Raw genomic sequence first — 27,271 nt, 5'->3', positions numbered from 1 at the left:
AGAACACATTGTGTATATGCTTCAAACCTGGCCATGAGAATACAATCATACCAGCAGAAAGAGTTAATTCTGACAAAACTGTGACAGAAACAAAGTACTAAAAGTAGTAAACAGTAAAGTGTATGTGGAAAATGATTACCCACCATACACCAGGCAGAAGAGGAATACATGTATTCCATTAATCAGGGAATGTTGAGCGGCAGGTGTGAGACTGAAGCTGCTGTATCCAACTATCTTCAGCATATTTTTTACTGGAGGATCAAAGTAAATTTTTTTTGATGCAGAACATGCTAAAGCGGAAATACAAAAGTTTGTCCAACAAAAAGTGAGATATCAAACAGAAGGGATCTCTGCTTCTTATTCTTCTGATAATAAAGCTCAAAGAGAGACTTTCCCTGCGAAACATTTTCCAGTGTTCCAAAATAAAATGCTTGAGAGACACAGAAAAGCACAGGAGTTGGCTAGAAGAACCAGGAGTAAATTGGAAATTAACCAGAGAGTGGAATCGGGAGATGGAGAGCAACAGGAGGAAAACCAACAACTTGGAGATTAATGAATAAATATGGGATTACAAAGTACCAATCACATTTGTGAAATATGGCTGAACAAGAAAAACTGGAAATATTGGAATTTTTGACTTTGTTAAACTTGTAGGGGACTCCAAAGCATATGCCCTACTTCATGTCATTAATGTTTGGAAGAATATTAAGGACAGGGGAGAAGGAAGGAAAGTGGTACATATAAGTAAAAAATATTTGTTCTTAACAGCATTTTTATAAAACATGACATATACCCCATGTTATACAGTAAAGCATTTTCAATTATTTTTGTGTTGTAGGGATACTAAAAGTGAACAGGTGCCCCTTTTTTATTCTTCTTCTTATTTACTTTTAAGAAATTTAGGCACTGCAATGTAAAAAGAGAAGAAACCCTGGACAAAAGTATCGTTAAGTTAATAGGCTGTAATGAGGTGATAGATGGGTCATAATAGTATACAGACCATGATATAAGGAAAACTGATATATTTTTTCTTACTTTTGCATACGGGAATGACTGAATTAACACCACACGTAAACAGGAGAACTATGAATGTAATGAAACGTTTTCCTTTAGCAAATAAATGTTCACAGTGCAACATGAGAAGCTTATAACTGAAGGCAACTGTGTATCTAGATCTCAGGTTTCTGTGGAGACAAGCTAATAAGAGGGCAATAAACGAGAATATTTTTAACTGCTAAAAGACATTGTTTTCTGAAAACATTCAAGTTTTTTTCTACATCTGGGAGAAGATTAAAGATAAGAAAAAAAATAAGCAGCACTTAGTGTAAGTAGAAGCACAGGCTGTACTATGTGTCTTAGCATGGATGACCTTAATTACAGGTCAGTTAAAGCCTGTGAGTGTAGCTGCCAATCTGGGATAATTGTTCCTATCAGGAGAGTAAAACTTCATATTATCTGAAGATATACATAGTTTTGTGTTTGTATTAAGATGATAGGTTATGGGTGTGTGTTTATTTTTTGTTTGAGGGTTTTCATTAAAGCACAAAGTCTTGTAAGATGTGACATAGTTTCAAATGGATATGACAAGAAATAACTGTATCACTATTAACTTGTCAAACATTAGTGTATGCATGTAACACAAAAGATGAAACTAGACATTTAAAAAAGCTGTTATACAAAACAGGTGGGAATAATAACTTATCACAATGGTAACACTTTCCACACTATCTTTGAATGTGAATGGTCTCATGGGTACATACAAAAAGTAAATAGTAGAGAACTATGTTAAGAAATTCAGAGTGCAAATAGCTATGCTACAAGAGACATATTTGGAAACACAGCAGCATATGAATTTGATAAAGAAAGGATTTTAGGATGGTTATTCAGAGGAATATCCAGGACAAAGGAAAACGGGAATACCTATATTAATTGCTAGAGAGCTCCAACAGTGATAGAAGAGGATAAAAGAATAATTAATGGTAGATTTGTAATACTAATGGGGTTACTGGCAAGGGAGAAGGATTACACTGGCATGCATTTATATTCCACCTAAAACTGTTACAATGGTGCTTAAGAAAATTCTGGGAGAAATAATTAGCTTTCAGCAGAGAATATTATTTACAGTTTGGGGACTGTAATTTGCTTTTCAATAGTGAGGATGTATGTGGGGGTAGATTTTTGAAGAAATGTGTGAAAATATTTTGTATGGAAAATGTGAACTCAGTAGCAAGAGCTCACAGTGAATTTACACATTACCCGAGGTACAAAAACTGTGCTAGGCTAGACAGAAAATACATTTCACATGAACATGTGCATTTAATTGAAAGTTTTGTTAAACATCCAATAACTATTTCAGGTCACACTCCAATAATAATTAAAATAAAAAAAGGGTAATGAAATGAAAATGACACACTGGTGCATCCCTACCTATTAAACAAAGACAAATTCAAGAAATGGGCAGTGGAATTTATCTGGAAGTTGTCAAGGAAGATACAATGAAAGTGGAGCTTAAAAGCAGAGTGGAAATAGAAGAAAATTATATATGGTTAAGCGGTAATAGGAATTATTTAGAGGGACTGACAAAGGTTAAAGTATTGCAGAATAAGGGGAATCTCACAGAACAAGAAGAGGCGCAACTGCAAAGTTCCTAAGAGACAATAAGGGACTACCTGGATAATATGGATGAGTTTAGAATGACTGCTGTTAAGGAACTGTTTTTGATATTAATTCCTTTCCACAAATGATTTTAGCAAAACAGTTCATGCAACAGAAAAGTAAAAAGGGCTATTGACATGCCTAGGGAGCCTATAGAGTGAAAAATAAACAAAGAACCTTTACAGGTATTAGAAATATTTTGAAAATTTTATGAAAATCTGTATAAAGTGGAGGGATGTGGAAATCAAGAAAAAGTACACATAGAAATATTCCTAGAAGAATAAAATAAGCCAAGGTTGGAGAAAGATGAGGCTCAATTATTAACTGCTAGGCTAGGAGCAGGTGAGATAAAAATGGTGATGTATAAACAAGCTACAGGAAAGTCTCCAGGAATAAATGGTATTCCTGTGGAAGTTTGGAATATAGGAGGGAAGAAAGTGATAAAAATCTGGGATGTGCTGTTTAAAGGTATTTTAAAAGGAGGAGAAGTGCCAAAATCCTGGAAGAAAGCTTTAGTGGCTGTAATAGATGGTAAAGACCCATCATATCCAGCTTCATATAGTCCCATTCCAATTCTAAACCATGACTATAAAGTGTGATGTCTATAATTGCTAAAAGAATGGCAAAGGTGTTGCTAAAATTGATAGATATGGACAAATGTGGTTTTCCAGAGGGCAGGCAAACATTTCACAACATTAATAGAACAATCGTGATCCAGAGGGAAGCAAAATGTAAGAAAACACCATCATTGTTGGTGGGTCTTGTGCAGAGAAAACATTTAACAGAGTAAGGTGGGATTTTATAAGTAGGGCAATGAAAGCATTTGCATTCCCTGACACAACAATAAGGTTAATTAGAAGGATTTGTGAGGGGACTGGAGGCAAAAATTAAAGTGTGTTGGGGGGGGGGTCCTCTCTGATAACTTGTGTATGAACAGAAGAACCAGGCAGGGGTATCCTCTTTCCCCTTTGTTATTTGTGTTCTATTAAGAACCATTGGCAAAGAAAATATGGGATGGTAATCAAGGAAAGTTGGCTTTATTTGCAGATGAACTAATTTTGTACCAGATAAAATCAGAGGAGGACATTTCAGTGCTGTGGAACATTGAGACAGTTTCAGGTCTTTTCAGGATACAAAATTAATGAAGATAAAACAAAGGCAACATCTGTAAACTATGTACTCACACATAGACTGGTTCAGCAATACCCATATCTGTGGGGACAAGATAAAATGGAGTATTTAGGAGTATTGGTTAAAAATGATTCTGTTATAGCAGCTAAGGATAAGTGGGAAGAGACTAAACAAAAGATAATATAAACACTGAGAAACTGGAAGCTCTATTTCATGAATATGGATAGAAAGACACAAGCAGTGAAAATGTTTTAGTCCCTTTAGTTATATACAAAGATAAGGAATATTTTATCCATCACAGGAGAAGTTGTGGATAGCAATTAATAAGATGCTGAAGGATTTTATCTGGGAGGGGAATAGGGCAAGAGTCAAGTGGGATCCTTCCAATAGAACAAGGTGGTTTGGGATTACCTGATTTCAAGGGATATTTCAGAGCTACATAGTTAAGGCTTCTATACACAGCACAAATAGAAAGTTATAATTCAATATGGAAAGGGATGACAGTGAAACAGGTGGGATGCTCAATAAATAGGGAGAGACTGGGATTTTTGGTTGCAGTTCCTTAAGGGGAATAACAACAGCCATACAGAATATTATGTTCAGAAAGTAGCAGAAAGTATTCTAAAAATTAAACTAGCAAAGGAATGGAAAAAGGAGATTCTACCAGTAGAGATGACTGCAACTAGGGGTACAGAGAATATGCAAGAGGGGGTTGGAATTTACTGGAGAAAAATGGCAAAGGAACCAATGTACTGGGAGCAAATATTTAGAGGGGGAAAGGTAAATAAAATGGGAAGAGACCAATAATACATTTGGAGTACAAGCTAGAGGCTGCATTCCCTATCACGGATTGATGTCAGAGTATAGGGAAAGGGAAAGGTATAGAGGGATCCTATGTGAAAGATCAGCACTAATATGGTTTTTATTCATATGTAGAACAGAAGCCACTGTTAAACAGGGATAATTTGTATGGCATATGGAATATTGCATGATGACTATAGGAATCAATCGGAGGAGGTTAGAGAGACTGGAAAAGCAATTCACAAAGAAACAATGTCAGGATATGTGCATGGCTCCCAAATATGCAACAAAGTCTAGAAGATTTAGGATTTTTGCTTGGAAGTTTTTGCATAGGTATTTTATACCCCAAACAGACTCCCAAAGATTTTTCCTCAGGTACATTGCAAATGCTGGAGGTATGATGGGGAAGAGATAACTAGGAGCATATTTGTGGCAGTCTAACAAGTTGGCAGACTTTAAAAATTTCCTGCAGAATGCTCTGTCAGAAATACTGGGTGAGCAAATTGGTATAACTAAGGATTGTTTTTTGAGTTGTGATACAGGGTCTAAATTGCCTAGACATAGTAAAGCCAAATTAATAACAGGGAGGATAAGAGCTAGAAGCTTCTTTGAAGGTTTCGGCATGTTTAAGTATTCTCCCATCTCTAGTTTACATCTGTTCATCATCAGTTCCTAAAAACCTTTGAAGAGACCAATCTTTTAACACAGCTGAAAGGAAAACAAATGTAGGACAGGAAGACAAACCATACCCTGAGGACCGACATCGCAGTTTGGCAGTGGCAAGGGTACTGTCAATGCACTAAGAGCTCACTTCAGGGTAAATTCTGAATAATTATGTGTTGTTATAACACAACATGGGTAGAATGGACAAGTGTTGAATGCTGGACCTCAAAAGCACATGTGACAGAAAGACCACCACACACAGAGGAAAGTGAAGGAGTGGTCAATCAGACAAGGAAAGAGAGGCTTCAAACAAAACAGCAGCCTTGCACTGAGTCCTAGCTTATGCAAAGATACAAAACACTTCACAGGCAAAACTTTTATTTTTTTTTTATTATGCATTGACTTATTTTAAATTTGTATTACATTTTTCACCAGTTCTAAAGAAGTTGACTCATTTCGTCATAACAATAAAATCCAAGCATATGCATTTCCATTTTTAGCAAGAAAAAAAATGGAAAGAAAGGAAAAGGTAGGAAAGCTGGGGCTGGGAATTACATACGTCAGAAATGCTTCCACAGACTGACACTAAAGAGAGGGTCTGGACTTTGCCGTATGCCCCTTCCTGCACAATTCAAAAACATTTTTTTCTGTGAAGCTGTGGTAGTTTAATGTCGGTAGCTGGATATTTGTTTTTATATTTATAATAGATCTCAGCTAAAAGACCACAAAGTGATGAAGGTCTCACAGATGAAGATATCAGTAAAGATTCAGTTGCTGCATTAAATTCAGCAAGAGTTTTGTGATATAAACAGATGCATGACCACCTAATTACTATAACTATATATTTTTCACTCTGAATTTACGAACACCTCCAAACCTTAGCAGACAGTAGTGGCATCAAATCAAAAGAAGCTCTCACTTTAATGAAACCATACTACTAATGTATGCTCTTCTACCTATTCAGCCCACACTTACAATTATTATTTTCCTATCTAATGTCCTTTCCATAGCATTCTCTTCTTTCTAATAACACTCTCTCCCCATATCCTTAATTTTCCCTTCTGCTCATTACCCCTCCTCATATCATTCTATTACTCTGTCTATTTTGGCAGCACAGTACTCGATTATTTCTCACCTCCATACATTAGAAATAGTTAATATTTTGAATAACTATATACTAGTTTACTGGACATAAGCTATCCATTTCTGCAAAATGTCTTGCTACTCTCAGTACATACTATATTCTTGATCACAATTTATCCTGGCAATATTTTGTAAATATATTTCAGTCTGTTGTGGGGATTTTCTCCTCATAATATAATCACTTATCAGCTACTGCAGAATGTTTTCATGTTTGTTTTGTGGAACTTTCATCCCCAACTCATTGTAAAATATTTAATCTGTTCTGGGGCTTTACTCCCCTTGTATATATTTAACTCATCAACTACTATTTAAATGCTTTTGAATTAATTGTGTAACTTTTCTCCCTGGGCTTCTGCTGAAAATGGGCCACTGTCTCAGTCAGACTTTCCTGGTTACCAAAGGACAAATAAATAAATAAATAAATACATACATACACACACACATACATACATACTAGTCCCCTGTTGTGAGATTCCCTCATTGAGTATTACTTATAAACCAATGGCTTTTCTAGTACCTGCATTGTTGAGGGGAACTGCATTTGTTAATCCCTTGATTAATTAATGAAAAAAATGTATCTGTTCTTGTTAACCAGATTAGAACACTGATCTAGACAAACCATGTCCAGACTCAGCCTAGTAGCACTTTTGACTTAAGTGACTAGCTCAAAGTTGCAGAGAAGGCAAATGGTGTTTGAGAGAATCAAACCCTGAATAACAGGATAAAGCTTGTCAGCAACTCCTAACCATAATCCTCTGCCCTGCCAGACTAATGACATTAGTTATGATAATAATAAAAGTTTATTTTTCCACTTTTCTGAAAGGTTGCATTTTTCCATTTCATAGGAGCATTCAGTGCTGTGTTGCCATCCTGCCAGATGATTTTATTTTTTAGTTTTCTCTTTTTACTGCACCTTTTTTGGCAGGTTCTTCTTTAGTTTCTGCAGAGTTATCTGCCACACTACAAGGAACTGCTTTAGTCTTTTGGCTCCTTACTTTTACCAGACTTTCTACCCTAATATATAATTTTACACTTATCAGAAAGCCTTTTCTGCAATAACATCTTTGTAATGCCTTAAGACTGCCTTTTATTTTATTTATTTATTTATTTATTTATTTTATGTTACTTTATTTTACATTTTTTTTACTGGAAAAGTCTGAATGGACACAGCTCCTTTTTCAGTGAAGGCCCAGGGAGAAAAGCTCCAAGAGTAACAAATACATACAATAGAGAAACAAATACAGCAAATTGAGTAGCAAATACATATAAGATAGTGGTTTCAGACTCAATAAGTAGGGCAACTGTAATTTACATAAAAAATGGTTGTTTACATTTAGTGGCTATATCCAAGTGATTATGTACAGTTAAAGTGAAACTACCATTAGTGGTAGATCATGTTAGTATATTAAGAGTAATGATAATAGAATGAAAGAAGGAATAGGTTATCCAGGAGAGTTGCATGCAGCGCCAGGTGGTAGTAAGGTGCGTTTTTAGAAGTTCTTTAAATTGAAGTGTAGAGGAGTTAGTTACTAGTGAGTCAGGTAGATTATTCCAGTGTTTGGAGATGCTGGAAAAAAGTAATTCATCTGCTGAATTGTTAGCTTTAGTGGTGCCTAGAAGTAGTTTGTTGCTGGAGCAAAGGGGTCTTGAGGAGGAATATGGCTGAATATCTTTGCGCGCAGGGTTTTTTTCTGATTGATAGAGTATTTTGTGGGCGAAGGTAATTTGATTAAAAAGAAGTTGTTGAGGAAGTTCAAGCCACTTGAGCTGCTAAAGTGATGAACAGTGATGTGACTTGTATGAGGTATTAGTGGCAAACGAGTTTGGCTAGATCTGTCTTGTGGAGACTGGTTAGGATTGGGGAGGCATACAAGAGAGTTGAGAGAAGGTGGGTTCTAGCAGTGGTGGCTTTTATGTTATTTGTCAGAAATCTGTTGTTTCTATATAGGAGACCTAGTTTTTTGTGAACTTTTTTAATGGACTGGGCAATGTGAATATCAAATTTCAGGTTATTGTCAATTTCCACTCCTAGTAATTTGGTATGGTTTGTTGGGGTGTTTTTTTTATTTTTAGAGAAGATACTGAAGGCTGTGGATGGGGAGGTGTATCTGGTTGGGTAGAAGTGAAGTTTTGTTTTGTTGGGATTTAGGATATGTTGGGAGCTAGTGAACCAGGATTTAGCAGATAAGAAGGAATCTTGAGTAATGGTATGGAGGTCTTTGAGGGAGGAAGCTGAGCAAATCATGGTAGTGTCATCAGTGTACTGAACCACTGAGGCCTGGGGTGTATCCAATTGGAGCTGGTTGAAAAAAAGAAGAGGACCAAGGATGGAGCCCTGGGGAACCCTTAAGGTGACAGGGAGAAGGGATGAAAGATCGTGTTGTCAGTGTATAGCCTGTTGACATTCTGCTAGGTACCTTTGGAATCAGGTGATAGTGAGGTAACTGAGGCTAATGGAGGAGAGGACATAGATGAGCTTGGAATGGTTGACCATGTCAAAGGCCTTGGAAATGTCCAGGAATACGGCTGATACAAACTGACCAGTTTCTATGCTGGTTCACTGTGTTAGTAAAGGAAAGCAGGGCTGTGGTGGTGCTGTGAGAGGGGTGAAAACAATGTTGGGTATTAGATAGTAGCTTGTGTGTAAGGAGATAGTCCATAAGTTGGGCGTGTATGACCCTTTCCAGAATTTTTGAGAGAGGGGATAGAATTGCAATTGGGCAAGAGTTTGTTAGTTCGGTGGAGTTACCTCCTTTGTGTGAGGTTAAGTAGTGGGAGATTTTCCAGATGATGAGGAGGCAAGCTTCAGATAATGACCTGTTTATAAGTATGGATACAGGGTATGTGATTGCTACTGCTGCAATTTGCAGGATGTCAGCAGGGAGATTGTCGGCAGCTAGGGTAGTGAGGGTTTAAGTTTATTTAGTAGTTTTTTGATTGTGTTAGTGGGGACTGGGTTTAGTGTAAACTGGTTGTTGCTTTTGGGAGAGTGTAAACTGTTGTGGTTTGGAGTAGGAGGGTGTGGTTGGGGCTGGTCTGTGTCATTGCAAGTTGTTGAATTGATTCTTTGAAGTAAGTATTAAATTGAGTGGCTAAGTTCATGGAGTTGTTGGTTGTTGTTGGGGTGGGAGTGGTTGTTTTTACAGGATGCAATATACTGTTAACTGCTGCCCAGAATTTTTGAGGGTTATTTTAATGTTTATTCTGTATGTTTTAATATTAGTTGCTTTTGTCTAAATTTACTAGTTTTTTTGCTTTATTTCAGAGTTCTATGAAGGTTTGTTTAGTAATATGGGATTTGGTTTTATGATACCGTTCCCAGACTTTATCTCTGGTTCTGAGTAGGGATCTATATTTCTTACTTAGCCAGGGTGCGTATTTTGATTTCACTCTAATGGTTCTAGGGGGAGCATGACAGTTGAACATGTCTAGGAAGGTGGAATTAAAGGAGCGAATGACTTCTTCTACAGACAGGTGCTTGAAAAATTCCGAAGTGCAGCTTTTTAAGGCAGAAATAAACCTGTTTGGATCAAAGGTTTTTTTTTTGTTTGTGATTAGATGGATGGAGAGCTGGAAGTTTTGATGAATGCGGTTTCTTAGGAGAAAGGTTGGGTTGTGGTTACTAAGGCAGTCAGGGAGACAGCCTGAATGGGGTGAGAGATTGGGGCCGCTAAGCAAAATCCAATCGAGGATGGATTGATGCTTAGAAGTTTTATCTGTCCTAGTGGGAGATGTGAGGAGTTGGGTGAAGCCATAAAGGTTTACATGGGATGTAGGATTTGGAGAGGAACAAAGGAGCCAATCAATATTCAAGTCACCCATTAGTATAGTTTCTTGTGGGAGAGATATGAAGGTCCATTGTAGTGTACTTTCCAGTGTGGCGATATTGTTGCCTGGTGGAATATATCCAGCTATGATACTTAGGTGTTTTTTGGGGTTAATTAACTTAGCAAATATTAATTCTGCATTATCAAATTCAGGTATGAAGAGATCCAGAAGGTCTAGTATAAGGTGATCTTTGAATAAGATAGCAACAGCCAAACTTTTTTGTTTTTCCCTGTCTTTACGTAGGATGCTGTAACAGGGTATAGTAATTTCATTGCTACTAATATCTGATTTAACCCATGTTTCTGTTAGTGTTACAATGTCAGGGGAGTAAAGGGATAGTAGGGCATGTACATCATGGACTTTGCTATGCTTCTTACATTCATATTAAGGATAAGAAGGGAGAATTTGCTTCTATGGTGGAGCATAGCAAGTGCTGATGGTGAGGGGCTGGCTAATGAACTGCATTTGTGGGTGGGACCAGGATTAGGGTGAATGTCTCCTGAGCACCTTAAATGTATAATTATGTGTAAATGGAGCTTGGAGAGTTTGAGTTGAAGTCTTGAATATATCAGAGTTACTGGTGATGTTTTATGATGAGGAAGGACTTTGATTGTGTGATAGTCTATATAGGTGGCATGGAACATGTTTAGGCTCTAGTTTGGTGTTGTGAACAACTTGGGTAGTGGAGTGAGAAGGTTTGCCAGGGAAGGGGAGTAGTGAATAGTAAGCGAGTGTCAAAAGTGTAGAGAGAGTGTAGGAGTATGTGTTAAGCTAGTAGTGATATGGAGGAGTGTTGTTTTAAAAGGCTTCCTTTTCAGATTGAGTTGGTTCTGAGGTTGCAGTAGATGGGGAATAATGTATGAATAGCAAAAGCAGTAGGGAGAGATATAGTGTTCGAGAAATGTAAGTGGGTGCTTTGTAGGGTTTTTTGGAAGTATTGCATGTTGTGTACTTCTACCTGACTGGAGAGGTGGAGAGGGGAAGATGAAGTGAGGGGAGGGACTAATGTAGTGGGGTGTGGAACTGGTTGGTGTGATGTTATAACATTGGGTGTTGGGCGTGGTTATGGTTAAGTATAAATTTAAGTGAGGTGGGGGTGTGTGGAAATTGGGGGTAGGGTAGGGAAGCAGAGTGAGCCTGAGAGCAGAAAGGCGAATGAAGCAGGTAGAACTGATGGACGCAGATCGCAGCAGTAAGTCAGGTGAAAAAAACTATCTACAAATTGGAACTAAGGTAGGCAGCAGGTCAGTGCCATCTAAGACACCAAGGTAAAGAGAAGCAGAGGTAGTGTTTAATTTAGCACAGTGGACCTACTGGGAATTTAAGTACAGTAGTAAATGTGCACTTACTAGAGATGCTACACCTGGAGGGCATTCAGCTGCAAAAGTAGAGCAAATATGGCATCCAGGTTTTTTTAAAACCTTTGGAGGATTGTACTGGAGCAATCACTTGGGGGGGGGGGGGCAGGAGAAACAATCAAACTGGAATAAAGAATACCAGAAGAATCAACCGAGTTAACTAGCAAAGGAAATAAGGTAAACATACAAACACCCTTTTCAAGAACTTGAAGGTTTCTCTAAGAAAAACTATCAGTAAGAGTACACCACAGGTAGAGGTTGTATGTTGCTTACTAGTCTGCAATGGCAGCTTTTATTCTCTTTTACATTTGTATTCCCCTTTGCTCTTTGTTTGCTCCAAACTATGTAGCTAAAGATAAAAGCAGCTTGAGACTTTGTATCTTTGTTTGGTGTTTAATTAGTGAAAAATAAGTACTGGGGAGGACTGAAGTCTATGACTCTATTCACAGAAGATAAATACCTTAACATAAAACAGATAAGTTAAGCAAAATGTATCAACAGTGAAATGGATGAAAGGGGTGGGGGACTAACAGAAAGAAGGTTTGCAGCTGTCGCCCCTGGGGTATGCACACTTGCTGATTTTAACAGATTTTAGCAAGGCATAGCAGTAGTCACAAAAGCAGACACCTACACTACGCATACGTGGCAACAGCAAGGTTCCTGGAGTTAAAGCTGGGGCTGCAGTCTTTATTTTTTGATGATTGTTGGTTAGAGTTTCATTTTCTTTTAGCTGGAGTGAGAGGAGTCCTTGCTCGCACAAGTAGGGGTGGGGTGACCTGAAGCAACCAGGTGCTCAGTAGCTCTAAAAGTTGCAAAGAAGACAAAAGGTAAAAATATAAGACTAAAAGCAACAAAATAAGGACATCAAAATAAGCATAGACATCATAAATATTGTACAGAAATCAGAGTGAGTTAACATAGCCTATTAGAAGTCACCAAAACAAATACACTGAGACTCTACAACCAAACTTATTTAGCAGCAGTCAGTGTAACTAATTAGAATATCCCATTACCAGACAATATTGAAACAATGTAGCAGTTTCACCAGTTTATGATAAATATCATTCATCACTTTACAATATATTTTTAACTTACAGAAACAGAGTATCGCTTCCTCAGCACTATCTTTTAGAGGAGCCCTGAATCAGGTTTAGTGAAAATGGGAGCAAGCAAAACAAAAACCTAAACTTCTAATATTCAAATATAAAAAAGTCTGTGCACCAAAAACATGCCAAAATGTCAACGGACTCCTCTGATAGAAAATATAACACCCACACTAAAAATTAAAGCTTATTTATTCCAAAATACAAAAAAATTAAGTGATTTCATACAGAATAATGTGGACTTCCATCCGAATAAACACAATTGATTAATTAGTGTTATATATATATTTTAGGCGCCAAAACCACCTCATTAGAAACATACCTTGCTTTTAAAAGGCCAAGCATGTCAATATAAATATATAAAAAACAATATAATCTATTAACAATCATTACATATCCTATGTTATAATTTTATAAAAAAACTTTTAAAGTACATTCAATCAAGAATATTATATATTAAGATATTAAAATAAAGTATTGAAATACATTATGTCAATACACAATATTATTTCTAATTTGATTTTTGATTGAAACGCTTGCACAAACTTATGGTATGTGCATTATTCTTATATTCACTATTCTTATATTCACACATCTGGGTTTGCATTAGAAATAATATTGTGTAATGACATATTAATGTATTTCAATACTTTATTTTAATATTTTAATATACAATAGTCTTGTTTGAATGTACTTTAAAAGTTTTTTTATAAAATTATAACGTAGGATATGTAATCATTGTTAATAGATTATATTGTTTTTTATATATTTATATTGACTGCTTGGCCCTTTAAAATCAAGGTATGTTTCTAATGAGGTAGTTTTGGTGCCTAAAAATATATATAAAACACTAATTAATCAATTGTATTTATTCTGATGAAGTCCACATTATTGTGGATGAAAGCGCTTAATCGTTTGTATTTTGGAATAAAGATTTAATTTTTAGTGTGGGTACTATATTTTCTATCAGAGGAGTCTGTTGACATTTTGGCGTGTTTTTGGTGCACAGACTTTTTTAGTTGTTTTCACGCTAATAGTGGTGAAAATCCAAATATAAACTATACCAGCAAAATAAAAAAAAAAATAACTGGAAAGCTGCCTTAGAGAGAAATTATTCTAACACTCTATGCAGGGACAGTAAGTTTACAGTGTAGAAGACATCATTGAAAAAAAGAGAAAAAATAACATCACTTACTAGAGATGTTGCACCTGGAGGGCTTTCAGCTGCAAAAATAGAGTTAATATGGCATCTGGAGTTTTTAAAACCTTTGGTGTGTTGTACCTGAGCAATCATTTGGGGGTGGGGGAGCTGATGGAAACAATCAAATTGGAGTAAAGAGTAGCAGGGTGGAATCCAAGCCACTCTGCAAACCTAGCTAATTAGCAAAGGAAATAAACATACAGACACCCTGTTCAAAGACTGGTGGGTTCCTCTAAGGGGTTCCTCTAAGATAAACTATCAGTAACAGTACACCAGAGGTAGAAGTTGTATGCTGCTTAATAGTCTGCAATGGCAGCTTTTATTCTCTTTTACATTTGCATTTCCCTTTGCTCTTTGTTTGCTGCACACTATGAAGCTAAAGATAAAAGCAGCTCAAGACTTTGCACCTTTGTTTGGTGTTTAATTAGTGAAGAATAAGTACTGAGGGGGAGGGACTGAAGGCTATGACTCTATTGAGAGGGGCTCAATACCTTAACATAAAACAAATAAGTTAAGCAACATGTATGAACATGAAATGAATGAAAGGGGGAGGCTAAGAGGAAGAAGGTTTGCAGCTGTCACCCCTGGTGCACTCTAGCTGACTTGTAACAGATTTAGCAAGGCATAACAGTAGTGACAAAAGCAGGTACCTACACTATGCATAAGTGGCAACAGCAAGGTTCCTGGAGTTGAAGCTGTGGCTGCAGTCTATTTTTTGATGATTGTTGGTTAGAGTTTCCTTTGCTTTTAGCTGGAGTGCGAGGGGTCCTTGCTCGAACAAGTGGGGGGGGGGGGCAGAAGCGACCAGGTGCTCAGTGGCTACTACGCATAAGTGACAAGAGCAAGGTTCCCGGACTTAAAACTGAGGGCTGCAGTCTATTTTTTGATGACTGTTGGTTAGAGTTATTTTGCTTTTAGCTAGAGTGAGAGGAATCCTTGTACGCACAAGTGGGGGGGGGGGACCAGAAGCAACCAATTGCTCAGTAGCTTAGAGATGCTACACCTGGATGGTTTTCAGCTGCTGTGAGCAAACGGGATAAAATTCTGATCGAGAACCAAATGATCCAAGATCCATTTGCAATCTAAATGCTGGAGAAGCTTGTGAGGGAGGATGACAGTGATCACATGATGCCAGTTGCCCACCCTGGGGCAGTGCTGACACTGGGTGGAGACTTGTGGGTTGAAGCAAGCAGCACAAAAGGACCAGTCATGCTTATCTAACAGATAGCAGAGTGATGAACTATAGACAAAATTAGGGGCATGCATGAAGGTGCTCCTTTAAGTTTGCCTGACTCTGTGAGGGTGTTTGAACTGCACTTAGCTGTCACCCTAGCAAACAGAATAGGACAATCTAATGGGTTAGCACAGGTTAAAGGAAAGGATGTTACAAACCCACTACCTCAAAAAAGGGGATTTGTGAAACACAGATACTGTAGAAATGAATAGCTGAATCACTAGATGATAAAGGGGGCTTATACTCAGTAGTTGCAGGGGAGTGGTGGGAGTATCATCAAATGATTAAAAAAAAAACTCCCACATATTGTATACATACAGACCACACACTATCTCTATATGATTACATACATATTCAGAAAAGCTGCTGTTTCAGTACTCAAACCATATCAAACCACCAGTCACACTGCTTTTATACAGGGAGGAATTACCTACCTACTTCTCTACATATATTCTGGAAATAAGGAGAAAGCTTCTTAATATCATGATCTCACACAACCAAGTAAAGCAACACGATATAGTACCTTTGCACAGCTTTTCACATACCAAGCACACTTTTTCTAGCAATTATAGCCCCGCCCAAACCTCATAATTTACCAAATATGGTTAAAGTAGCTAAGACAATGTTTTAACAGAACACTAAAAAAAAAAAAAAAAACATGATTCCTGCTTCACTCCATTATTTAGGTTAATTTCTTGATATCCTTGTCTCAAACACAAAACAGATTAGTTATGACTGAAGACCCAATTACATTTTGTCCATACTAAACATAACCTTGCTAAGCAGAACTGAACCCCAAGTAGAAACCATTATACATTATAAGGCATTGGCTAAGCTTTCAGTTTGCTAAGACAACTGATTCTTTGCCTAAAAAAAAAAAAATCAATATTTTTCTAGGGTAAACATAACTAAGACACTGCTAAAATACATGTTGTTACATATAACGTGTCACAATCCTACACCATCTGAATATTATACCTTATTATTATTGATAACAGTTTTTCCTATTTATAGCATTACATAAACTGAACTAAGTTTACCTTAGGCTCCCTATACTTTCTTTCATAACAAGTCAATGGCAACCAAACTGCTTCTCAATGTCTAAACAAGCCTGCATCAGATCAGTCCACTGCACCATCTTAGTTTTCATGAAGTCCAATAAATCTTCTCCTTCTTCTCCTTCTAGTACAACTACAATCTTAAATTCCTTCTATGAGTATTAACATATTATTTTTATTATTACTATTATTATTCATAACTAGGTGCTTCCCAGACTTCTGGACTAAACTTCCCTTTATGTTAAGCAGTATGACCCATTATCATTCTTTAAACATAAACTAGATGACTGGATGGGTATCTACAAATTTACTCTAAGACTGAATGGATGGTACAGCGTGAGGCAGTGTACTGGCAAGGAATGAATGGTATTAAGACTCGGCGGTCTTGGAAAATCAATGAAACTGAATCTATCTTCCCCTGAAATTATCTGTTGCTCTATGAACTCCATATGTCTGACAGACTAAAAATGCCTTCTCCTGAATCTTGTCAATCTTCTGTTTAATCAGTATCGTGGAGACATGTTTGTGCAAAAATTCATAGCTGCTTACTTCAGACATTCCAAACATCTTACATGTCCTGCAAATAATCCTGTTAGCTGCCACAAATTCTGTTCTGGCCCTCCACTGTAATACCTAGTTTATTACTGTTGTATTAGATCAATATTTTAGTTTAATCATCATTACCCCTCAGTTGAGCCTATACCTCTCGTTCACCATTATTAATAATTTCTTCCTCACAGCTTATGTTTTCTGTAATGTTTTGATTCCTTCTTCCAATATTCAACACACAACACTTTCACACTTCACACTGCAATTTTATTAAATTTACGTCAACTGACCTAGTTTAATGAAAAAATAACTTTTCTCTATTACATAGAAAGTGACTCGACACAGCAACCAATCACATGAAGCATCAGGAGAATTCAGTCAGACCTCTTATAATCCCAAGTCTGAGACACGGAAAAAGAGAGCGAGAGAGAGAGACTGAAGGAATAGCAAACATGAGAATCTGGACTACAGATATTCTCTCTACACTTGCTTTAACAGATAAACATACATGGTTCTTCTAGCAGCATGTTAATCGCCGGACATTACTATGTAGCCATCACATTGCTATATAAAGAAAAATTACAGCTGCACTCAGCCTTGTGTTCGAAGCTTTGACATGCCTGACTGATAAAAAAAAAATAAAATGGATAGATATCAGTTAATTAATAAATAAAACGATCCTTTTATGGACCACTTTCAGTAAAGTTCCAGTAATATATCTATCGAACAACATGTGTGGAAGAAAACAGTAGTACCCAAAGAAAAAAGATAAAGGCACAAGGAAAACACTTATGACCGAATTCCAAGAGGGCTTGGGCATGGAGTTAACATGCTATGCTTACCAGTTGTGCCATGCCCGAGTTCAAAAGATAGGGATCTACTAGTTCTCGTTTAGAGTATGCTAATGGAGACTGCCAGACTCCTATGTCTGATTCCAAAAGGGGAACTGGGATCACTTCAACAAAATAATTCAGCAGTGTATATTGGCAAGGCTCATCAATATACAACTCTGGATTACCGAAGAAGCCCATTGAACTTAATGGGTTTCTCTGCAAGGCAAAAGTTCCATCTGTATGTGTAAATAGGTACTGCAGGCAGCATCTGATGGGAAGCCAAGTTGCCTGCAGTACCTAGTTCCACACACAGGTGGAGCTGTGCATGGAGTTTTTCTAGTAGTGGGAGGGGAGCCTGGGACCATGTGTAGATATGGCTGTGTGTAGTGCATACCATCGCATGAACTCTAGTGGGGGACAGCTTGCAGTGATTTTAGTATTTCCTGTGTGGGCTAGTAGCCCTGTATATCCGCCCCTCATTCTGAACTGTAAGAATGCAGGCATGATGATGAGATAAAAGATAATGAGATGCTATAGCATGCTGTGTTGAGATTCGTAGAGTGCCTGCTTTAACAGGTCAATAACAGACCTGTTAAAGCAGGCACTCTATGAATCTCAACACAGCATGCGGTAGCATCTCATTATCTTTTTGGGCATAGTGGGGACTCCTTTCAATTAAATCATTTGGCATTTTGGGACTCCTTTCAGTTTAATATATCAATGATGTTTGTTACTGAATTTTACAAGTCTTGCCCCATTGAATGATATCATTCGAGGGATCAGGGAAGATTTCTCAGTTCACAGTAGCAAGAGCGGGATAGCAGTGGCTATTCACGCTTACTACTCCACTTTTGTAGAATCTGGTTCATAAATACCACACTGAATCAGAGGTTAGGACGGAAACTCAGACCCTACAGTTGTCTGGAAGAAACCTTAAATACTGAGCTATGGTGTTGAACAAATTTAGGGAATAAGACAGGTCATCCACATGAAAATGATATGTTGATGGTGGTGTGGTGATGATGATTATAATGACGACAAAGACTGATACTACTCCTGTCTGTGAGGTTGCAAAAGGTTTCTGTGTGGACTTAATAAGAGAAGATAATTACAAAGATACAGTGTGATAATGTTTATAATCTTGAGGAAGCCTGAGTCAGGCAGGGCTCTTCACGGTAAAGGCAATCCCTAGAGCTCTAAGAATGCATTCACATCATCACAGCTCTTTACTACCACTTGAGGTTTCCTTTAAGCAGAATAGTACATTATGCTCATAAGTGAACAATTGATGACATCTTAAAAGCAGTCTTATAACCTTTTAAGGCATTTATTAATTTGCAGCATTTTTTTTTACCATTAAATCAGTTCTTCTTTTATTAATTCAAATGGCTGTACTAAATCAAATGTCCTCTTCAGATACAAAGTAAAATTTTCTATACCATGCATTGAATAGTCCATTTAGTAAAACAGATCAAGTGCTTAACTGCTGCTGTTTCAAGTATACATTACTTTTCAGCAGCCAGCCCCATGTCTACAATAAATAGAAAATAATACATGTACTCTAATGTGTAATTCATTATCCTGATAAATATGTTTTGCATATGCTATGCATGTACAATTAATTATATCTGGTATAATTTTCTCCAGTGCTCCAATGAAATGTGCACACACACCAACTCAAAATCCAGTCAAGCTTGTGAAGATCAAGTTATCAGTTTTTTATGCTAAAGAAATTCTCATGTTCATATTCCCAACCACTGTACACTGCGGTATGACAAGATGTGTTACTGGGTGGTAACAAGCTTAACGATCATGTCGATAATGCGTGATCCTCGTGGACAAGTGCATAAGTCCATACTTGGGTTTTTGATTTTATCTTGCAGCAGCTGATCAAGTTCCCATCTAAGTTCTTTTACCAGTTCTGCAACCTACAAGAAAGACAGAAGAATCAGTTATCTGAAATATGCTTCTATTATTACCATATAAGAGAGTCTCTTTAGTCATCTTTCTGTGATACCGTGTTTCCCTCCATGTTATTAAGCCTATGCAAGTTACACCCCCAGCTACAAGACTGGTAAAAAAACAAGTCAAAGTATAACAGAAAACAGCATAGAACAGTCTAGCACTTTATGGATCTGAAATACTGTACATGATGTGGATTCAGAACTATCTGAAAGAATGCAGACAGGAGTCATGATGGAAAAGTTATCTGAAGAAATAACAGTGGCCATTGGTAAATCCACTAGGACTGGCACTGAGATAGGTGTATTTAATGCACTTGTCTTAGATATCAGGTTGGGTCTGGATTACAGGATCATCCTCTTTGCTGATAATGAAGATAAAAATAAGAGTTACAGATGGTGAAAGTCCCAGAGAAACCTCCAGAGGCTTATGGGCTGCGCTATTAAGTGACAGTTGGGAATCAGTGCAAAGAAATGAAAGGTGATGCAATTTGGTGGAAGGAATTTTGTTAGCACATAAGATAGGCAAGGTGCAAATCAGGAAGGCACTGGAGTTGAAGTTATAGTCATCCTTAAATTAAAAACTTTCAAAGTAATATGGAAAAAAATAGCTAAGGCCACTAAACGTCTGGTAGAAATGGGAGACACAAAAATGACTTCGGTCATTCTCCTATACTACACGACCTCGAAGCTGTACCAGTTGGAAGATTATCACCAGCCTATAAATGATGTATCCTTTGTCATCACTTTAGACACAACAAGAGGAGCAAAATGTTTGCCCGGTTTTAGCTTTACCATTATGATCAACTATGGCCAATCCTTATGGTTGCTTGACTCAGAGGAATTTGGTCAGTTAAGTGTGTCTAGATTCCTGAGGTACCATTATGTTTCCACTGATGTGGAACCAGAACAACAAGGATGGATGTTAACATGTTCTTCAGAATATAAAAATATGTTCTTACTATATCAGTTGTCTATAAGAAATCCTATTGATGGCTCCTTGGTTCAGGTGATGTTTTTCACTAGTTGGAATATGGTAAACTTCTGGAAGATTTCATGGTTAGGGACATACCTCTGGCACCTGTTTAGCATGAAGATAAATCAACATATCTAATCCCCCTTCACTGAGAGAGATAAAAGTTAGGGGTGCACCATTGTGACCTTTCTCTTTCGGTCACATTTTTTTTCAGGGTGGTCAAGTCTAGAATGACTCTCAGCTGACTGTCTTCATTACATACAAGGAAAAATCTGTAGTAATACTCTGTTTTCTCTTTTTTCACCAAGGCACATTTACAGCTATGCAGTCATGTCTTGAGTGAATGGAAACTGATTTTGGTGAGGGAGGGGGCATACTGACAGTGGGCCTGGGAATGACCACCTAGCAAACTCTACACAGTATTTTTTTTTCCTGACACAACAATCAGTTGTTAACATGATCCACTCTTTCTGAAGTGACTAAACCTTCCCCTTACCAGGGCTCAGACGGGTAGGATGAAGGGGAAAAGAGGAAAGGTGAGTATGCATCTTTGACATATTTCCTGACTGAAAGGGACCCTATAGCCCAGGAATCTTTGCTGGTCTCTGTGTTGTCACACACTACTTATTACCTTTCTTTTCCTGAAAGGGTTTCATTATTTTTTTAAAGGAGATGAATCAGGTAATTTCTAGAGAATGATGTGTTGGGAGGTGATACCACATCCTTTATCTATGTGACTGTCTTACCCCTTTCTTCAAGTTCCTTTAAAATAAGATTAGTGGGTTCTCAAAGATTTATGGGATCTTCTGTAAGCTTATACTTTAGATCCACAAGCAATGACTGTATCCTGAGCAAGGAAGGGCATGTCATGCTAAAGGCAATCACTAGAGCTTTCAAAGATAAATTCACAACATAATAGCCATATCTGATCATGTGAGTGGCAATTCTTTCAGCTCTAATGACCCATTCCATGGCTTTATCTTTAACACCAAATCCCCAGGTGAATCTGATGTTGCTTGAACAGATCTACACAATAGAAAGGCTTGGTAGTTTTATGGCTTGGAAATCATGATAGCTAAGGCATTAGCGTTCTTGCCCAACATATCTGTGGACTTACACTCACTGAAGGAAAGAAGCAAAACAATTACATTTTTTGTTACCTCTGAAATGGCCAGTGTCAGTCTGCTCAGGGTCACACACAGGTTCTAAAACTAGTCTTTCCTTTCATAAGAGACCCTTTAAAATACATGCAGCCTTTTTGGAACATTAAACTGAGAAAGTGGGGATGCTATATGTTGTAGCTATTCTAAAGTTTGGGGTGCTACTAGAGATTTGGGTTTCTCTACAACTAAAAGTTCTACTTAAAATTTTTTAGGAAAAGAAACATCTAGGCTCCATTCTTGTACAATTCCCTCACCTTTTCCAGTGCATTTCCAAACTTGGGTATTGAGGACAAGACACAGTAGAAAACTCTTCTCAGAATCAGTCTCCATTCTTAAGGAATTTTAACTGAATTTATTTAGTAGCTAGGCAAGTGAAAGATATCCTTTCTGGGATCCTTTTCAGCCATGATGGAGGCCATAAGGGCAAAGGTATCTAATTAAGCAGTATGCTTTTAGGACATTATACTTAACTGTATTACACAGAGGAAACTAGTTCATATGGTTTAGAAGCTGAGATCTAATGGTACAAAAGGATACATTTCTTAGCAGAAATATTATAGTCAGTGAGAGTCAAATGTGGAACTCATATTGGCTGTGTAAACTTATCAGTGACTTTGGTGGCATCAGTGTGGCTAGCATCTGAGAGATGCAAGAACAGTCAAAAGTTGCAGATGGAATAGGGAGCTAGAAGGGGGAGGAAAATCAAAAAATTAGTTCCATAGAGAAAAGGATGTTCATTTTTCCACAGCAAAAGTAATGTGTCCCTCTCCATCAACTTCTACCCCCCCCATATGAACCAGAACAGGGGAGATCTTTTTTGGCACATGACTTGGTGGGCTGATGTAGTAGGAGTAACTGGGGAAGGTGCAGAGACAAGGGACCTTATATGCTGCCAAAGAGCTGGACTGGCTGTAAGGAATGCAAGATCCTCCCACATGCATAAATGTTCCTCTGCTGATTTGTGAAATAAAATCTCTCAACAGAGGGTAGCAGTCTAAAAGCAGCAGAGAGTGGATCTTAGGAGTTAAATAATTAGATACTTATAAATCTTAACCGTATACCAGGAAAGTTATGGATAGATTTTATGGGGCAAACTGGTACAATTCTTGAATGGTAATTTGCTTACTGATGATTGACAGCATGGTTTTATGCAGCAAAAAATGTCACCTGTCGAGAGTGATTCACTTCTATGACTGTTGGACAACACTGAAGAAAACAAACAAGCTCTGTGGGTGTGGTGTGTCTGGAATTCAGCTTGGCATTTGACACTGTTACTCACTACAACTGACAGGGAAATTGGAAGGTATGGGTAAGGTCTATATGTTAATATGAACAAACGGACTACAAACACAAGACAAAAGATGAGAAAATATCAAGTGAAAAGTTATGAATCAGTGAATTCCATATAATTTGTACTGGGACCAGTCCCGTTTAGGATATTATGGTAAAAAGGCTACTCTCCTAAAAGATCTGCAGTGATTAGTGGAGGAGGGCAGATAGCAGATGGGATTTAATGCAAAAAAAAAAAAAAAAGAAAGTAAAATCACTTTAGTAGGAAACTTCATGGAAAACATATTTCTTTATTTACTGACATTTGATTACTGGGAAATTCAAACTGGGTAGGGACCCATTTTCAGGGGAAGGCCCAGAGAGAAAAGCTCCAAAGTATTACAAAACATTTTAAGAATAATAATTTTACAGCTTTTAAAAAATAATACAAAAACAAATACAGTTTAATACCAAATTAGGCATAATATGAAAACATTGATTAAGAATAGATACAAGTTATATGACAATGATTTAATAGTTAGATACATTTTATCCAGTTTACAGATAAATTAAAGCTAAGTTAGTATAATACAAACATGAATTGTAATACAAAGTGAAAGAAAGACAGGCGTATGGTATTTTTAGAGAGAAAGCCAAGGGAGGGAAATTGACAGAAGTAAGGAAGTAAGTGGAAAAGGGAGTGCAAGGAAATGTAAGATATGACTATGAATTTGTCCAAGCTTAGGGATATAGTTTAACCCAGTGTTGAGCAAGAAAACAGCCAGCTTTTGGCTAGGAAGTCTTTCAGAATGGTTTTGAAGGCTGGGAGGGAGGGTATTAAGTTGATCAATAGAGATAAGGAGTTCCAGGCCTTAGCAACATGGTACGGGTACAAACAATGCCCAGCAAATTTGATAGGTTTGCGGGCAGACAGGAATTTTTAGTAACTGGATCATAATGACTAAATAAGAACATAGTTGTGTAAAATGTTATTCAGTACTGGACAAGCAGATGAATTCTGGATAATTTTATACATGATAAGAAGCTGTGTATATGATAGTTGATGGAGCAGTTCCAACCAATTTAGGTGTTTTAGTGCTATACATTGATGGGTTCTGAAAGAGGTATTTGCTGCACATTGAGTAACTTTATTACAGCATTGTTCAAGTTTTGATTTTTGTCATACCTGAAGGTTAGTAAGGATGAGAGCACCATAAAGAAGTGTGAGGAGGAGATAAGTAGTGGCAAGTGTAGCTTCAGTTGCATCTGTGAGAAAGTTTTTGACTACATAAAGCATCCCAAGTCTTTGATGAGTTTTTCTTATATAATTTTGTATATGCAGGTTGAATTTAAGATTATCATTTACTATCATCCCTAATAATTTGCTTTGAGAAGTGACTTCAATGATTGCGTATTACTAAGGGAGAGGACTTCAAAAATTTGTTTTCATACGAGGAGGATTTGGGGAAAAAGTAGTAAATTTTTTTTATTGTTGAACAACAGTTGTGAGTTACAAAGCCATGTTTCAGTTGCTGTTAATGCTCTCTGAGTAATTTTTTGGAAGTGTGCCACACTGTCAGGTGTGCAAACGACTGTGGCGTCATCTGCGTACTGCACTAGAGATCCCTGTTGTGAAGATGTCTGGAGGGTGTTGGTCAGAATGTTAAAGAGGAGGGGACCAAGGATAGAGCACTGTTGTACACCAGTGGTGATTGGAAGGTTTGTAGAAAAGGTGCCGTGCCATTTTACTGACTGATACCTATTGGATAGGTAGCTTTTGAACCACAGAAGAGTGGGCTGAGAGAGACCTAATGAGGACATCTGAAGTAGAAGTTTGCTGTAACAAACTGTGTATAAAGCTTTGGAAAAGTCTTGAAATAAGGAGAAGACTACTCTGCCATTATCTCTAGCTTTACTGACAGCATCTATACAGATTAGAAGTGCAGTGCCAGTACTATGGGAAGGATGGAAGCCATGTTGTGTGGAGGATAGGAGTTCTTCCTGCAGGAGATAGTTTAGCAACTGTTTCTGAAAACATATTTCAAGTATTTTGGAGAGGTGGGATAAGACTGCTATAGGTCTAAAGTTAGTAATGTCTGTTGAATTTCTTCCTTTGTGCAGAGAGATAATGTGCAACTTTTTCCAGAGAAAGGGAATCTTGGATTCCTGGACTGACCTATTTATAAGGATTGATATTGTGTAAGAAATGCTATTGGCTATTTTACATTATTCACTTTGAAGGTCATTAGCTGAAGTACAGAATGGTTTCAGTTTGTTTAAGAATAGTTTTATATAGGATGTGGGCACAGGTTTGAAGGTGAAAGTGGATGTGGTGATACATGGCTGCTGGGCAGGGTTAGAATCTGATGTTGGAGAATCCTTGGTTAGAGATGCTATACTATATATGAAATAAGAGTTGAACAGTATTGCAGTTTCGAGTGATGAGTTACTGGAAGAAGTGTTAACACCAAATTTATTGCTGGGATGCAGGATTTCTTTAATGGCTGTCCAGAATTGTTTAGGGTTGAGTTTATTATAATTATGAAAGTCACTATAGTATAGTTTTTGCCTTCATTAATTTGCTTTTAAGTTTGATTGCAAAGCATTCTGAAGTCTTCAAGATATTGTGGTGTTTTATATTTTTGCCATTTTTCCATGGTTTTTCTCTGTCCTGCATTAGCATTCTACTCCTTTTGGATAGCCAAACTTTTAGTTATGTACTTACCATAACTTTAGATGTTTGGGATCCATCTCGCCTACATTCTGTACTGATGGGCTCGGAGCCGATCCCTCGGCTCCGACTCGGCATGCTATGCTATAGAGTGAAGCCTCTTATTGGCTGAGCTATTCTATATCCCAGGATGCACCACCACTAATCCCCCAGATCTTGTTTGTCCGCATTCATGCACACACCCATAACTTGTTCATATAACATTGCCAGATGTTTCAAGATGAAACAATAGAATTCGGACCGTCCGATCTCTTCTGATCTCCAAGGAAGGGGGAAGGGGGAAGGAGGGTGGGTTATTGGGAATGTAGGCGAGATGGATCCCAAACATCTAAAGTTATGGTAAGTACATAACTAAAAGATGTTATGTGATCCTATCTCGCCTACATTCTGTACTGATGGGACAGCGTCCCTAGCACCTAAATCCTGGGTGGCTCACTGGAAAACACTCCTGAGCACTGTGGAACCAAATGAAGCTCGTCCCCGAGATGCCACATCCAATTTGTAGTGGGAAATGAAAGTGTGCGGGGAAGACCACGTAGCCACAGCACAAATGTCACTAATGGCAAGCTTAGAATGGAATGCTATTGAAGTAGCCATGGCTCTTGTAGAGTGAGCTTTGACAGAGGTCGTAACCTCTTTATTAGAAGAGGAATAAGCTTGACTAATACAGTCCCTGATCCATTTGGCAATAGTGACCTTTGTGACGGCTTTGCCCAATTTATTATCCGAAAAGGATACAAACAATTGATCTGTTTTCCTTGTTTGTTTGGTCCTATCTAAATAAAAACGCAATTGCCTGTGGATATCTAATGTGTGGAATATGTATTCCGCTTTGTTTGAGTACTTTGGAAAGAAAACTGGAAGTTCTAATGACTGTTGTAGACAAAAACTGGAACAAACCTTAGGAACAAAGGATGGATTTGGCCTGAGAGATACTCTATCTTTGTGAAAAACCAGGTACGGAGGTTTTACAGACAAAGCTTGAAGCTCTGAAACCCTTCTGGCAGAGGTAATCGCAACCAGAAAGGCAGTTTTCCACGATAGAAATTTCAAATCACATGTTGCTGCCAGTTCGAAGGGGGGAGAAGTTAAGGCACGTAACACCACATTGAGATCCCATGGAGGAGCAGGATGAGAAATCGGAGGTCGTAAAAGCGCAGCACCTTTCATGAAGGTCTTACACAATCTGTTGCTCATTAAAGGTTGGTTTATAGATTCGTGAAAATTGGAAATAGCTGCCAATTGAACTTTGATGGTAGAGACTGAAGAACCTTGATTGAATAGGGAAGTTAGAAATTTCAGGACTTCCGATACAGGAACAGTGATGGGATCCAGACCCCGGAGTTGAGCCCAAATAGCAAATCTCTTCCATTTGCTAGTATACAATTTCTTAGTGGCAGACTTGTGGGCGAAGATAAGATATATATGACTTCCGGGTCTAAGGTATGATTCCTGACTATAGTCGGAAGAGGAGGAGTCAAGCTGTTAATTTCAAGGTGTGGAGGGACTGGTGGAGTAGTCCCGACTGATGAACTAATAGGTCTGGGATCTGATCCAGAAACCATGGACCGTCCAGTGCATATTTCCGAAGATAGGGGAACCATACCTGGACGA

At 37.8% G+C, this 27,271-nt stretch overlaps 1 protein-coding gene across 4 annotated transcripts in view; it reads right to left on the bottom strand.

The window, feature by feature from the left end:
• Nucleotides 1–18,860: 18,860 nt before the first annotated feature.
• DHX57 (DExH-box helicase 57) overlaps nt 18,861–27,271 on the bottom strand; it is a 2,066,546-nt gene continuing 2,058,135 nt past the window's right edge. For all 4 annotated transcript variants that reach the window (XM_044057412.1, XM_044057439.1, XM_044057430.1 and 1 more), the window contains one exon: nt 18,861–19,485. In XM_044057412.1, coding sequence (XP_043913347.1) covers nt 19,342–19,485 — 144 coding nt within the window. In that variant the 3' untranslated portion in view covers nt 18,861–19,341. The remainder of the gene's footprint in view (nt 19,486–27,271) is intronic.

Source organism: Protopterus annectens, chromosome 1.part2, assembly GCF_019279795.1.
Source record: "Protopterus annectens isolate FY-2018-M chromosome 1.part2, PAN1.0, whole genome shotgun sequence".
Classification (NCBI taxonomy): Eukaryota; Metazoa; Chordata; order Ceratodontiformes; family Protopteridae; genus Protopterus; species Protopterus annectens.
Note: the sequence above shows the minus strand (reverse complement) of the source record. Positions and strands in the feature narration are given on the sequence as shown.